The 15,693-nt window shown below is 42.5% G+C and overlaps 1 protein-coding gene across 2 annotated transcripts in view; it reads right to left on the bottom strand.

Moving 5' to 3' along the window:
• Window positions 1-15,693, bottom strand: part of ANTXR1 (ANTXR cell adhesion molecule 1) — a 197,444-nt gene that overhangs the window by 106,943 nt on the left and 74,808 nt on the right. For both annotated transcript variants that reach the window (XM_072768664.1, XM_072768665.1), the window contains exon 10: window positions 7,299-7,397. In XM_072768664.1, the coding sequence (XP_072624765.1) occupies window positions 7,299-7,397 (99 nt within the window). The remainder of the gene's footprint in view (window positions 1-7,298; window positions 7,398-15,693) is intronic.

Below are 15,693 nucleotides of genomic sequence, written 5' to 3'. Positions count from 1 at the left end.
TTGAATCAAAAAAGTTAAGTATGCCCATAAAACCAGGAAACTGACTTCTCACATGGCCTGGGAAGTTGAATTTTAGTGAGTTGGGTAAAAACCAGTTTCTTTGTTTATAGTCACACCTCCTACCTTGCCACGCAGCCCCAGGATAGTCTAGCATGTTTTTCATTACTGCATTGATAAAAAGCCCATTTTTAATTTACTGTTCATGAAAACGGATCATTTCTCAGCTCAAACCCCAGTGTTTTCCTTTTTAGCATTCTAATCTGTCTGCAAATGGATTTCCAATCGAAAGCGGATCTTTTCTTGGCACACTATGTTAAATACTGGAGTAGGAAAAAGCGTGGCCAGAATAAATAAAGTTCGCGTGAAGACTTCCAAGCTATCTTCTTGGCCAGGAGTGAGTTCAACCTGGTGATCGGAGAATCAACCAAATGCTAAACTTAAGACGTGTGCTAGGAGTAGATAATTAACAAGAATGTTAAAAATTAAATTTTAAGCAACTATTGTGGATTCTTTTTTTCTCGTTACATAAGAGACATAGGATTGCAGAAAACTTAGAAGAAAAAAATTAATAGTGGTCTCATTCAGAGGTAACTATTGTTAATATTTCGATGTGTTTTCAAGTCTCTGCATAAAAAGTATTGTGTAAAACAGAAACATTACGGAGGTGCCGTTTTTTAACCTTTGTGACTGTATTATTAACATTTTCCCACATCAGCAACTGTTCTTTCCCACACATTAATTACATAGGGGTAAAGTATGATTCATATAACAAATTATCTATTGTTCAACATTTATATCATTACCATTTAGATGTTTTGATTTTCCTTCCTTCCATCCTTCCTTCCTTCCTTCCTTCCTTCCTTCCTTCCTTCCTTCCTTCCATGCATCCTTCCATCCATCCTTCCTTCTCCTCCTCCTCCCTCTCTCTCTCTTCCTTTTTCCTTTTGCTATTGTAAGTAATATCAGGATGAACATCTTGTAGCCAAGTCCTTGTAAATATTCCCAATTGTTTCCTTTTGATGAAGTCAAAGTGGAAATTCTGGGTCAAAAATGTATAAAAGCAGTTGCTTCTTTTTAAGAACTACCTTCTAAAAGATTTAGTGGTATCCCACCAATGACGAATGAAAACACCTGTTCCCCTATATTTTTGCCAATACCAGGCATTGTATTGTTAATCTTTGCCAAGTTGATAGATTATTTCAATTTGCATGTCTTTGCTTACAACAAGCATTTACCTGTTTGCTGACCACTCTTGTTCTTGTAAATTTCCCTTTCTTAGCTTTCACCCATTGAGGTGCTATTTTTTTTTTTTTTACTGATTTTAAGAGCAGATTGTATATTAAGGTTATTGACTCCTTATTTGTTATAGGTCTTTTAAATAATTTTGCCAGTTTTCTGTTCCCTTTAGATTTTGAGGGGGCGGTAACAGAAAAATTTTTAAAAATATATGTACTTAAAACTATTAAATTTTTCCTTTATTCTATCTCCCTCCAGTGCTATGCTTAAAAAGCCTCCCCCTACTAGAAAACTGTGTAAATGTTTATTTTTGTGTCCTTCTAGAACTTTTATAGTTTCATGTCCACATTTAAATTTTTCATCTGGAATTTGTTTCTATGTAAGGTGTGAGATAGAAATCTCACTGAATTGTTTTTCCAAGTAGCTAGCCAGTCATCTCAACACCACTTTGGGGGAATAATCCATTCATTTCCTGTTGATTAGAAAGGTAACTTTATTTTATATTAAATTCACATAAGTGTTTGTCTCTCTTTATGGACTTTGTTTTTCCTGTTCCAATGCTCAGTTTGCCTTTTGTGGCACCAGTTATACATCATTTCAATTACCAATTACTGCAGCTCTTTTATACATCTTAAAAATCAGCTAGGGCAAGTTTCCACATTTTTCTTGGCCATTCTTGAATGTTCATTCTTCCATATAAAGTTTAGAATTATTCTGTTGATTTAAAAAAGTCCCATTGGAATTTTCATTGTAATAGTTTTAAAAGTAAATATTAATTTGAAGACAATTGATGTCTTTATAGTACTCAGTTGCTGCTCCATTTAATAATAGTAATAGTCATAATTATTAATTAATACCAGCAGCCAACAATGATCCACTGCTTTCTGAGTGCCAGGCCCACTTCTAAGCTCCACTTCCCACATTTGAACCTCAAAGCGATTCATGAAAGAGGTGCTTTTATTGCTATCCTCATTTTACAGAGAGAGAAAGTAAGGCATGGAGATGTTAAATAACTTGCCACGGTCACACAGGCTTAGGCCAGGATTCTTCTCCTGGGTGGTTTGGTTCCAGTGCGTATGTACGCGTGACCCTATGCTGCTTCTCGGTTTACTTCTACTTTCATATCCCTCACCAAGTTTTCTCACTTTCTTCCTATGTATCTTCACCAGTTTGGTTATATTAGTTCTTACTTAATTTTTTATGTTGTTGTTCTATTTCTCGTGGGATGCATTCTAATCGATCATTAATGAACTCTGGCAAAGCTATTGATTATTATAAAGGAGTTGTTTTTTATTTCAAAATTATCCAGTTTAATAACCTTTTTAGGTGAGTAGTTAATCGATTCTCTTTAATTTTCCAGAAGGATACAACCATGATTTCAAAGCCATGATGTTTGACCCCCTTTTCTGTACTTAGATCTCTCATTAGTTTCCTTGTGTTATTGTGATAACTATGGTGTTGCCCAGTACAGTAGTCACGGCAGCTACTGACATGGAAGTTAAGTCTAAAATTCGGTTCCTCAGTTGCACTAGCCACATTTCAAGTCCTCAGTAGCCACATGTGCCTTGTGACTACCATTTAGCTACCATTTTATAACATTTCCATCATCACAGGAAGTTCTACTGGACGGCTGCTAGAATGTTCAGATCAATATTAAATAAGAATGGTGAAACAGGTTGTCCTGTTTTTTCCTTCCTGACTATAAAGTGGATATCTCTATCTGGTGGTTTACTATTCAATGCTGTTGGGTTTTGAATTCACAAATATAGATATATTTTTTATTGTGTTGAAAAAGTTTTATCCTGTTTATATAGTTTTTTTTTCTTTTTTTTCTGTTTATATAGTTTTCAAAAACTATATATTTTTAAAATTTGGAATGGATGATGAATTTTAATACTTTCTTGGAATAAAGTTTTGCTATGCAAGAGACAGATTCTCTCTCATTCTTCAAAATTGGCTTAACAATGCTGGTTATTTTTAGATACATTGCTGGATTTTGTCAGTATTTTATTAGATGTTTGTCATCGATGAGCTTGATCTCAAATATTCTCTACTTCTACCATCTTTGACCAGTTTTTTTTTAAAAAAATGAAGATTATATAATTATTATAAAATGAATTAAGATGCTTTTTCTCTATGTTTTGTGTTTTAGATATGCATCACCTGTCCCTTAATGTCTTGCAAAACTTGGGTGAAAAGAATCTGGCTTTGGTGCTTTGGCTGGATTTTTTTTTTGTCTCTCTTTTCCAGTTCATGCATGTCATTTTCACCTGTGTCTAAGCACACTGCTAAATTCATCCATTATATTGCAATTCAGTGAATAAACTTTCTCGACTCTAGAATTTACACTAGGTTCTTCTGTAGATCTGCTTTTGTTGAATGGTCTTCCCCTTGGTCTCACTGATCTCTTTACACACTTTACTTGTGTTTATTTACCTGCTCTTTTAAATTGTTCTTGCTTGTTCTCCTGCTTTTTTCAATCATCTTCATGTGACTGGGCATTTGGTGCTGTGAGCACTTCTTCAAAGGGGGTTGTTGGCTGTAGCAGTGCTATATGTTGGGTTAGATGTACATTGCCACTGCCAGGGCCACGGGGATCAGAATAGTCATGGACACATTTTAGGGTTTGTTTCCTGCCTTGGTGATTCTGTATCATGTAGGTGGAATAATACCTTATTCTTATCTCCCTGCTTCTTTGAGTCACTGAGCAGCCAATGCTTTTTCCAATCTTAGTTAATCTGTGGTATAGCCCTTTGGAGCTGAATTTCTGCAAGGGGCTCTGCTCTAGCCTGCTGCCCTGTACAGGCTGATGTCCTACATCTGCATCAGTATAGGCAGATCCTCAGGACTAGAGCCTCCACAGCTTTGCTTACTGCAAAGACTTTGCATTCCCTTTTGTGCTTCCTATATCTGAGAGTTTCCTTCTTTTGAGTAGGGTTACACATTATAAATTTTTTAAAAGATTTTATTTATTTAGAGTGGGAACGGGGGGAGAGGCGGAGGGAGAGGGAGAGAGAGCACATAGTGGCTGGGAACGATTTTGCTCAGCTCAAGGCTGTGACCTTCTTCAGAACTTGCAGAACATCACCCAAGGAGCAAAGATTCCCTTCATTGTTTGTGGGGACTTCAATGCAAAGCCAACAGAGGAGGTCTACAAACACTTTGCTTCCTCCAGCCTCAATCTGAACACTGCGTACAAGCTGCTGAGTGCTGATGGGCAGTCAGAACCTCCGTATATTACCTGGAAGATCCAGACCTCAGGGGAATGCCGGCATACACTGGATTATATCTGGTATTCTAAACATGCTCTAAGTGTAAAGTCAGCTCTTGATTTGCTCACAGAAGAACAGATTGGACCCAACCGGCTACCATCTTTTAATTATCCTTCAAACCACCTGTCTCTACTGTGTGACTTCAGCTTTAATGAGGAACCTGATGGACTTTTATTTAAAAAAAAAAAAAAAGAGAGAGAGAGAGAGAGAGAGAGAGAAGAGCCAAAGTGGAGCTCAGTCCCATGACCCTGAGACTATGACCTGAGCTGAAATCAAGAGTCAGACACTCAACTGATGGAACCACCCAGGCATCCCTGCAATTTTTAAAATCATATTTTACCTAGAATTTCTGGATCTATTATGTTGAATGCAAATCCAGAAACTGTTTTAGATTTCTAAGTTTCTACGTTGATCTGTTGATCTTATTTTTAAGCAATGGCAAGAAGAGTGTGAGAGAGGTAGGTGTTAAGCTATGCTTTTTATTTTCTGGTTATGTTTATCATCAAAGAATATATTTAAATAAGTTCTACCTTTTGGCATTAATATGCTGGCATTTTTATTTGTGTCTTAATACAATAAATGTTTAAGGACATTCACAGCCATTTAAAAACATATTTATGTATCTGTTCTATATAATTTTTTTTATTATTCATTCAAAGACTTGGAAAGTCACGTTAGCATCTCCCACTATAAATATAATCTTTCAATTTGTTCCTTTATGTGTTGCAGTTTTGGCTTCATGCAATCTGCTATTGTATTATTTGTTGAAGACTCTGGGGCCTGCATCACGTTTGAACTGCCTGGAGCCACAACAGCCCTAGTTTTGTTACTGGGAGGGAAATCGATTAATCTTTTTCTGATCAATAATGGCATTATATTCTCTTCCTGTTATAAAATGTAATGCAGCATTTAAGAAAAAAATCTTGAAAGAGGAAATACATACTATAAAAGTGAAAATAATATTTTAAAACTTGGGATCTAGAGATGGGAAAGGAGAATGGGAAAAGTAAAGGAATCTAAATTTATTTTATTTTACAGAGGTGACTCAATAGGGACCGTTGTACTCATAAGGTGGAGAGAAAAATGTAGATCTGACTATGTTGCATTTTCAAATTTATTTATCTGTTCTGTCCTTCACAGTTTCTTGTTCGTATCATTTACTGAATGGAAGTGAGTAGGAGAATTAATAAATGAAGGACGAATGGTTTTTTCAAATTACAATTTTTCCCCCTTGGGATATTTTTAATAACCGTATGTTTGAGTGTAGGAGTGTTGCTTGCAGGATGTCATATGGCTGAGTCACTGCCTCCCTCTGCTCCAAATTGTCAGCACAATCAGGCTCCAGCCAGATTCCCTACCCCTGTGGCCCTTATTCGTCCTTGAATGTGAATGAGGTGGAGAGCCTGTGCAGGTGTTTACAAGTATGTATTAGGAGAGGAAGGGAGGAGGGAGAAAGAGGATGTGCTGGGTTTCCCAAGGAACAAAATTTCAAGGAGAAGCTGGAAAACAAGCCTTCGGGATGTCCCTTTACAAGTCCAGGGTACATCTGCAGTTCATGTTATGCTAGCACAGCATCTCTGTGTGACCTTTGGGGCAATGCCAACACTGCGCCCCATTTCCATTCATCCTTAGAGAGGGGTTGGGTCCGGAGGCTCGCGCGTCTGGGAAGTCGACTTTGGAAGGCTCGACATCTTTGAGGTTAACCCTCAGGAGTTTCTCATCTTAGATTTGAGATTTGGGCTAAGAAGAGAGGGCAGGTGTACTCGAGCGACAGCACAATCGAAAGGGAAGAGAAGGCAAGAAGTCGGCAGAGGGCAAAAGCCCAACGTTCACGCTACAACCATTCAGGGATTTTTTTTTTTCAAAATGTTTTCAAATAGCATGCACTTTTGGGATATGTGAGAGCACTTCCAAGTATCAAGAAAACGAACTGAATGTTTCAAATGTTTGGAATTAATCCAAGGCCAGGAATTCTGAATGTTTGTAAGGAACGTTTGGGAGGATGTTGGCCTATCTCTGTTTAAATAGGCACGTGGTCTTAAGAAGGCACACCCCCAACTCTTCCCTTTTAAAAGCAAGACAGCACCTATGCCACGAGGCTACCAGGGGGCCGACGCGAGGGTCCCCACTGAGCGAGCAGACGTGCGGCTCCAGCCGGGCCCCGTGATCTTTCGACCCCCCAGGGTCACTGTGGCACGCACGTGTGAAGCATCTAAGAGGACACAGCATTACACAAAATGTGTAATGTGTAAGAATACACCGTTTGTCACTGCAGATACCGAATCGATAATTGTCTGTGTGATGGATGCCAGATGTGGCTCAGAACCGCGCCCGCGCACGTGCGCCCCCAAAACCACACGAACCACACGCGCCCTTACATGAAGCACCTGCCTGCTGCGAACGCCTCGTAAGAGCGGCAGGTTTGGAAATTCACTTCTCGCATGAAACGCACCTCGCCTCCCCCCCACGTTCCTGTATTTCATGTCAGGTACTCACCACGATGAGAGTTTCTTGGCCACTCCAGGCTCGAATCATCCAGATTGGAAAAGCTTCCAGAGTCTACACATGCAAGCCTAACAGTCTGGCTTTTGGTTTATTCAGAACTAATGAATTCAGGCCGTCTATTCCGCACGGGTACGCGCGACGGGACCCAGGCCTCTGCGGGGACGCGCTGGCCTCTCCAGGGAGGCCGCGGTGGGGAGGCCTTGGGGGGCAGGGCCCTGCTGGGGCGCCCGGGGGTGGCCGAGCCGCCCCGACACGGCCGAGGAGCCACAGCTGCGCGGGACTTACTGAGTGTGACGGACTCGTTGATCTTGAAGCTGCAGAGGACCCTGTCCACGTTGCGGGCGTGTCGGAAGCCGTTTCCTCTCACCACTACTTGGAACGATTCTGAAAGGAGTAAGGACAAGTCGTGTCATCATCTGACTGCCGTCCGTTTACCCCAAGTTGCCCCCGCCCTGGTGGCCTCGGGGCGCGGACTCAGGTGGGCAGCCAACAGCCGGGGCGCCCTTAGCCACCCACTCCCACCTGCTCGCTGCGGGCCGGAGGCGGCGGGCGATGTCTTACTTGGGGTTCCCACCCTTGCCCTGGCCTGTGTTTCCCCTGCCCGGAATGCCTCGGCCCCGCTTCTCTATCCACCCAAATCTTGCCCATCTCTCAAGCCCTGGCAGCTTGGAAGGCTGTGACCCTGAAGCCGGGCCCGCAGCGGGGGGAGCCCTCCCCTCGGCCCCCATGGGCTCAGCACCCCTTATGTCGGTTTACGTGCTGGATTCCCCTGCAAGGATTTCTTTAGAGCCCGAGGGGCCCGACAGTTTTTGAAAATCGCCACCTCATGCCACCCACAGTCTGTCCTAAACGCTGTGGCAAGTGATTGTGCACTGATGGTGGTGTCTTTTCTTCCACGACTAGAACAATGTTTCTTTAGGTTAGGAATTATTTGATCCTGCTCCAGGTCCCCCTGTCTCCTCTGGGCACACAGCACTAGCACCCAGGATGGCGTGGGAATAGTTGTACTGAGCAACAAGTCAAGATCTTGCTTATCCGGGGGCCACTGTCCTGCACCGTCTGCCAGAACTGACGATGGCTCCTCCGGGTGGCACCGGCGTCTCTCAAGACAGGAGAGAGACTAACTGCAGGTGTCTGGCCCTGCGTACCAAGTTCACGTTAGCAGAGTGCGTGTCGAACTCACACAGTTAAGAGAACCCTTACGAAGTCCAAATAACCATCCTTCACAATAGTCTTACAAAAGGAAAATAAATCAGCTAAATTATTAGCTTAGAAATATTCTCTTAAGTTTGATAGTAACTAATAGCCCATGCTCTACTTTCTTCTCCTTCTTCTTCTTCTTCTTCTTCTTCTTCTTCTTCTTCCTCTTCCTCTTCCTCTTCTTCTTCTTCTTTTTGGTCATTTTTTGGTGTATAAAGATTGGGGCTTTGGATTATGCTGTGCGGTATATAAAAAAGAAACCAGACTAAAAGTCAGAGGGAAAAGGCAGTATTTGTAAAAGTGGATCTTGAGCTGTAAATCGCCATACAAATGGACATTTTTTGTTGGAAGAAAAATGGAATTAGAGAACTAACATGTGGGACTCTTCCAAAGTTTAATAAGTGCCATGAGTGCTAGTCACCTTTGTTCCCAGGAAACTAATTTAGAGATCGCGTATGCCGAGATACTAATATCGGATGCTAAAGGCCCCCTCATCGTGCGCCAGCCCCGTGCTATGCCTCGTATGTGTTCAACGTCTTTTGTGCCTCAGCACAGCCCAGGGAGGTACAAATGAGAAAACTGATCTGAGTGAGGTTAGGTAATTGGTCCCAGATCACGTTATCAGAGGGGAGCCGGAATCAAAGTGCGCCGGGCATCAAATGCCAGGCCCTTCGGACTCAGCCATTAGGCTGAAATGGAGCCTCACCGTCTTGTGACAAATGGCCAATTTAGAGACCGATGTGATTTTTAAGAGCACGAATTATACATAAATAATGATTATTATTTTAGTGGTAGACAGGTTTTCTGTCCCGTCGAAAAGGGAGTCTGGCCGGGACGGGGAAGCAAGAAGAAGCCAGAGGCTCTGCAGGTGCCACAAACAGTACGAGCTAGAACAGAATGCTTTTTGGAAGTAGGAAGGACCTTGACAATAAGGAGATTGAGGTTTCGACATCCTAAGTGACCTGCTCAAGGTCATGCAATTCGGAAGCAGCAAAACTGGGAGTATCCAAGTGTTCACTGCCTTAGTTTTGAGCTAGGATAATTAAGGTCATGGGCAAATGTCCTGTGGATATCAAGGCTTAACATATGCATGGTGACACATATACACACTTGCTAAGTTTAGAAGGACGGACTTAATTTGTTTAGGATCCTGCCAGGCATGGGGCTGACGACACAGTTGCTTCAACAAGCCTTCTACTACGTGTCAAGCATTGTGGGAGAATCTTCTCGTATCTTATTTACTCTTTAAGCCTGTAGAAAGCCTATAGAAACCTACTTCTGTTCTTTATTTTGGACGGGAGACATCCAGTAATCTGCCGCTGGACACTTTTGCTGATGCAAAATGTTTTTCTGCCTCACTGCCGTGCTTCTTCTCTTGTTTCCTCAAACATTAGCGGAAGGAGACAAGACTCTGGAAATGCAGGCCACATGCCAAGCTCTCTCCTCTAACACCATGTTCTAGCATTACCCGTTCAGCTGCTGAGTCCTCTATACAAAAAAAAAAAAAAAAAAGGCTGCCCACATGTCTTCTTGGCCTGACCCCAGGATATTTAGAAAGAAAGCCAGCCGGAATCCATGACGTGGCAATGGTGGAAACCGAACGATGTAACCCCTTCGGCCTGGGGAGATTGTGGGGGAACCGGAGCTCCGGGAAGCACGGTAGAGCCCGGGCACGCTCCCACCCTGCTGGGTGCAGCTGCTGTGTTCCTGCGCACATTTGGTTTCCAGAAGAGCCCAAGCGTCTGACCCTGCAGCCTGCCTGGAATGTCAGCCCTTCACACATACAAGTTATATAACCAAACTCTGTCTCATGAGTCTGCCAGCAAGTGAGAACCAGGACACCCCAGCACCAGGACAGATGATTTAAGTTCATTTATCCAGAAAGCCCTGAACCTACCTTTCACAATATGTACAGCTAAGTGTTTTTATGCAATTTGCCTGTTGGGTGACGGCTCCTGCAAGAAGTGTTTAGGGGTTGTAGGGCTTTTGGGGGCAGGAATTTCGACTGGAAAATGATCTCTAATCCAATCTTTTAAGATACATATTCTTTGAGGTGTGTGTTTATCATGATTCTTTCCTCACTGTATTCTCAGTCGTAATTTAAACTTCCCAGTGGTCGAGGGCATCATTTCTATTTCTTTTTTTTTCTTTTTTTTTTTTTAATTTTTATTTATTTATGATAGTCACAGAGAGAGAGAGAGAGGCAGAGACACAGGCAGAGGGAGAAGCAGGCTCCATGCACCAGGAGCCCGATGTGGGATTCGATCCCGTGTCTCCAGGATCGTGCCCTGAGTCAAAGGCAGGCGCCAAACCGCTGCGCCACCCAGGGATCCCATCATTTCTATTTCTGAAAGGTTTTTGAGCGTGCCTAAACCGGGGCTGAGTCAGTCCCAGTACTGAAATAAATAAGAGACATATCTTGGTACTGAAAAGGAATAAAGAAGAAGGAGAAGGTGGTCATTGTTTCATGTAGGGTCGGGTCTAATCCCGCTTATTTTCTGAGGCTTAAAAAAGTCAATGCCTGAGAAGATGCTTCACAACATTAGTCATTAGGGAAACGTAGATCAAAACCACAATGAGATATCAATCTGTGCTAACGAGAATGGCTGTAATAAGAGAAATGGGCAAAAACAAGTGCTGGTGAATAAAGTAGGAGCCTCAGACGTTGCTGCTGGGAATGCAAAATGGTGCAGCTGCTTTGTAAAACAGTTTGGCAGCTCCTCAAAAAAGTAAACATACAGTTACCGTAGGACCTACAAATTTCACTCGTAGGTGTCTACTCAAGAGAACTGACCATGTATGGCCACACAAAAACTTGTATGTGTATGTTCATAACAGCACTATTCATTATAGCAAAAGAGTAGAAACAGCCCAAGTGTCTATCAGCTGAAGACGACGGCATTCATACAATGGAATATTATTCACCCAAGAAAGGAATCAAGTTCTGACCCACCCTACGACATGGATGAACCTTGAAAACATGGTGCCAAACGAAAGAAGCCAGATGATAGGCTGCATGATGTACGATTCCGTTGCATTTCATTTCCATATGAAAAGTTTAGCAAATCCACAGAGAAAGAAAATCAACTGGCAGATGCCAGGGCTGCAGGGAAGGGGACATGGGGACTGACTGCTTAATGGGCGTGGGTTTCTTCAGGGAGCGATGAAAATATTCTGGAATTAGATAGTGGTTATGGTTGTACGACTTTGTGTATATAATACAAACCACTGAATTGCACTTTCTGAAAGGGTGAATTTTATGGTACAGGAGTTAAAGCTCAATTTAAAAAAAGAAAAAAATGAAGTCTGTGAATAACTGGATAAACTTAGTCTATCCTGTCCCCTCCCTTTGTTTCTTTGATTTTGTTTCTTTTCCTTTTTTATTTTTTGAAATATGGAGGGGCTCCCTGGGGTGCTCAGTGGTTGAGCGCCTGCCTTCAGCTCAGGCCGTGACCCTGGGCCCCCCCGGGATCGAGTCCTGCGTCGGGCTCCCTGTGTGCAGCCTGCTTCTCCCTCCTCCTGTGTCTCTGCCTCTCTCTCTCTGTCTCTCACAAATAAGTAAATAAAATCTTTTTAAAAAGAAAGAGAAAAAGAAATGTGGAAGAGAGTTTTGAGATGGTATGAATAAAGATCACCTATTATCTGCAGTGAGAGTATCTCATGATCTGAAAACGAGACGTGTGTATGCTCCATGTGCTCTGGTCACCTAAGATTTCTGTGCAAAATTATTGGTACTGCTGTTTTCCCTTAAGAGATAGTTTGAATTCACTTTCCTATTAGATGCTTAATGGACATCAAAACATAAGAGACTGATGTGGGTTCAGTGTCCTCTGATACCTACATTATTCTAGAACTTTTAAATTTTATAGCTATTTGATTATAACAGCATTAATGAGATATAACTGACATAAAATAACGTGCATATAAAGTCATATAGTTTGACAAATTTGGACATACGTGTACAATCATGGGACAATACCACCATCAGGATAGTGAACACATCGTCGTACTCAAAAGTTCCCAAGTGCCCTTTGTAATCTCTGGCTCCTGACCACACAACCGCTGATCCCATGCAACCACTCATCTGCCTCTGTTGTTGTACGATTAGTCTGCATTTTTTAAAGAATTTTATGTAAATGGCATCATACAGTAAATAACCTTTTATTTTTTGGTCTGGCTTCTCTTACCCAGCATAATTATTTAAAAACTCACCCAGACTTATCAAGATTTAGGCAGAGTCTATGCCTTTTTATTGCTGAGTATCATTCATTGTATGGATAAACCACAATTTATTTATCCATCACCAAATGTTGATGAACGTTTGAGTTATTCGCAGTTTTTGGCTCTTAAAAATGAAGCAGCTACAAACTTTCGTGTGCCAGTCTCTCTCTGGATATAGACCTCCTTTTCTCTTGGATAAATACCTGGGAGTAGAACTGCCAGGTCAGATGACAGGTGTAGTGTGTTTCAATTTTAAAGAAACGGTCAGGACTATTTTCCAAAGTGACCGTGCTATTTTACATTTCCACTAACAGTGCCTGACAGTCCCGCCTCCAAACGGAAACATCTTTAAACGAAAAAGAAGGACCAAGCAGAGAATTAAACAAGCCACTCCAAAGAGGTGCCTAGGGGCCAGGCTGGAGCTCTCGGAACACAATGACATGCGAAAGAAATGAAACCACTGTTTGATGTCGCTCAAAAGTGTCTGTGTTGAGCACCCAATTCCAAATGGTAAACAGGAGGCCTAGCAAGGCCTTCTTTCTGCACGAACCCACCCAGTTTGACTACCAACAGCGGGAAACCACACAGTAGGAACGGGACAGTTGCTTCTGAAACGACAACGTGAGGAGCTAAATATAATCTCCTTCCGTGTCTGGAGTACAACAACTTCATATGTACAACAGTTGGCAGGCTGCACACTCGATTCCAATTAGCTCCTTCCTGCAGAACTTGCTTACATAGAACGCTGGGAGTTTGAGGCCAACTGAGTGGGACCAGAGGAAAATTATACTTAGGCCAAGGGTGCGATTCCTGGAGAGGAGCTGAACTAGGCAAGGCCGATCTAACAAGGGGCAGCTCTCCTCACTGCAGAGGCTAATCTGCAAAAATATTTAATTGTGAACTTTTAAAAAGAGACGTGGAATTATTTAAAAGCCGGTAATGTCAAAGGTGCTCTAAAGGCTCTCCCACAGCAGGGGACTTCCTACATGGAGAGCAGGAACTGTAAATACAGGCAACACAGACATGAGCACCACACTAACCATATGCTGGGGTATTGGGGTGACAAAGGGGAATGGTGGGGGGTATGGTGAACGGGTAAGAGTCCATGCTTCTTTTAAAAAGAGAAGTTATTAGTCTCCAATTAATCATCACCTTGCAATAAATACGGGCCCACTGTTACTAGATTTGATTTTTCACGACAAGGTGGGAATCTGAATTTTTAGGTAAAATCAGATTTTTAAATGTCAGCAATTATTTTTAATAAATAAAAAGTGCAATTCAGTGGTTTGTATTATATACACAAAGTCATACGACCATAACCACTATCTAATTCCAGAATATTATCATATTATAAGCTGGTGTTTTGTTTTGTTTTATGTGTGTAGATCAGAAAGAACCTGCGTGCAGACTGGAAAGGGCTTGTAGGCTGCCCATTTATAACCTCTGGCAGTGCAGGAGTTCTGGGAAGGCTCTTGCTCCAAATAGTTGAACTCATGACATTGAAAGAAATTCTTTTTGATTAGAGCAGATTAGATACCCTTCTCATTCCCTTTCCCCATAAAGACTTCCTGTTAACATGCAAAATCATGCCAGGTATACTGGATTCTTGGCCATTAAAAAAAAAAAAAAATCAGCCATTAATGCCTGAGCTGAAATTGAATTAAGACTTTAGAAAAATTCAAGTTATAAAGGACATCGAAAGGGTGATGGCATACGGTTACAAATGGCCAATGCTCACATAATTCTACGGGTGGAGAGTTCAGAGCAGCCACTCCTCTGCTGGGATGTTTTAGTTATAAATGTTCCACGTGTTAAGCCAAAATTTGCCTCTCTGATTTCCTCCCCAGCTTCTCCATGGTGGTCTCCCCAAGCTACACATAATAAAGCATAAGAATTCCTTTCCGCATGAGAATTCTTAAATATCCGAAGATGCTCTCGCAAGTGTCTCCGGTCTGTGTGTGAATCTCCATGGTTACTCCAGTCCTCGCTCATTCCACCAGCATCTCGTTACTGCTCCTGCTGCTCTTGGAGCAGATCTCCACCCTAGTGCCTCACGTGTGGCTTGTACTTATGTGAACATAAGACCGTCCCTTAGAGCAGGCTGTGAGCTTCACGGGTGGTTGGGAGCAAGCGCTCTGGATTTGTGTACTCCTAACTTTTCATATTGCTTGGGACATAGCAGACACTAAGAGGTGATGGAGAGCAAGGAGGGAGGAAGCTAGGAAGAAAAGAAAATGGGAAAGCTAGAAAAAAAAGGAAGGAAAAGGAAGAGGAAGAAAGAGAGGAAGGGAAGGAGGGAAGAAGGAGGGGAAAGAAAGGAAGAAAGTAAAAAAGAAAGAAAGAACTGATCAGTGAATAAATTTTTAGTACTGTTTCCTGATCCATCACCTCTTCTATGGGCATACCTTTGTCAGTACCATTTTTAAAATGTGGGACTTGGAGCCATGGTCTGAACGTGGCACAGTAGGACGTGAATTAGCTCTCTTAACCCGGACATGGGGTGGCTGTTGATGCGCCCAGAGATCTCATCGGCTGGCTTCCCACCACCCCCCAGGGGTATTCTTATTGGCCATCAAGATAGCTGTCTTTCTCCTTGTTTTTTCTTTTCCCCTAAAAGAGCAGCTACTCAGTTGGGTCTCCCCAAAGTGCCATACGAACCCAAGCTCCCCACTTTGTATTTGTCTCCTTAAATTTCACCCTGTTATTTGCAGCCTGACCTATAAAGATCTGTGCTGGACCTCAGTCTTGCTGTCCACCCAGTGCATTCATTATCTCGCTGCCTCTCTCAGAGCTCAGTTTGCTGTCAGAGCTGTGGCTGTTGCTGAGGTGCCGGGGAGAGCCAGCTGAGATCATAGTCTTGGGGGAACGCAATTGTCAGCAGAGAGTGTCTTGAGCAGGACAGGCCTGGGTGGAGCTCGGCAGACACAGCCAGGGCTGCTCGGGGGACCCAGGAAAGGATGCGTTTCACAGACAGGGGAGGGGGCTGAGGAAAGATTTATGATGAAAGTGAACTCTGCCTTTTTCACAGATTTTTCTAGGGCTCAGTGCCACCATGCTACTTCAGAAATATGGACCATCAGTTACTTCCTGTTTCTTTCTCCCTCTGACACATATTGAGTTAATCATCTTGCAGGTGCTCTGAACTTCATCAGTGTTCTCCCCAGTTTGGGTTCAGCAGACAAACACACGGGCACATTTTTCTCATCTGGGTATGTCGTCAACATCACGATTCTCGCGTTGACCTTGCAACCTCATTAAA

This window comes from Canis lupus, chromosome 11, assembly GCF_048164855.1.
Source record: "Canis lupus baileyi chromosome 11, mCanLup2.hap1, whole genome shotgun sequence".
In the NCBI taxonomy this organism is placed as follows: Eukaryota; Metazoa; Chordata; class Mammalia; order Carnivora; family Canidae; genus Canis; species Canis lupus.
The sequence above is the reverse complement of the archived record's forward strand: the minus strand, read 5'-3'. Positions and strand labels throughout refer to the sequence as shown.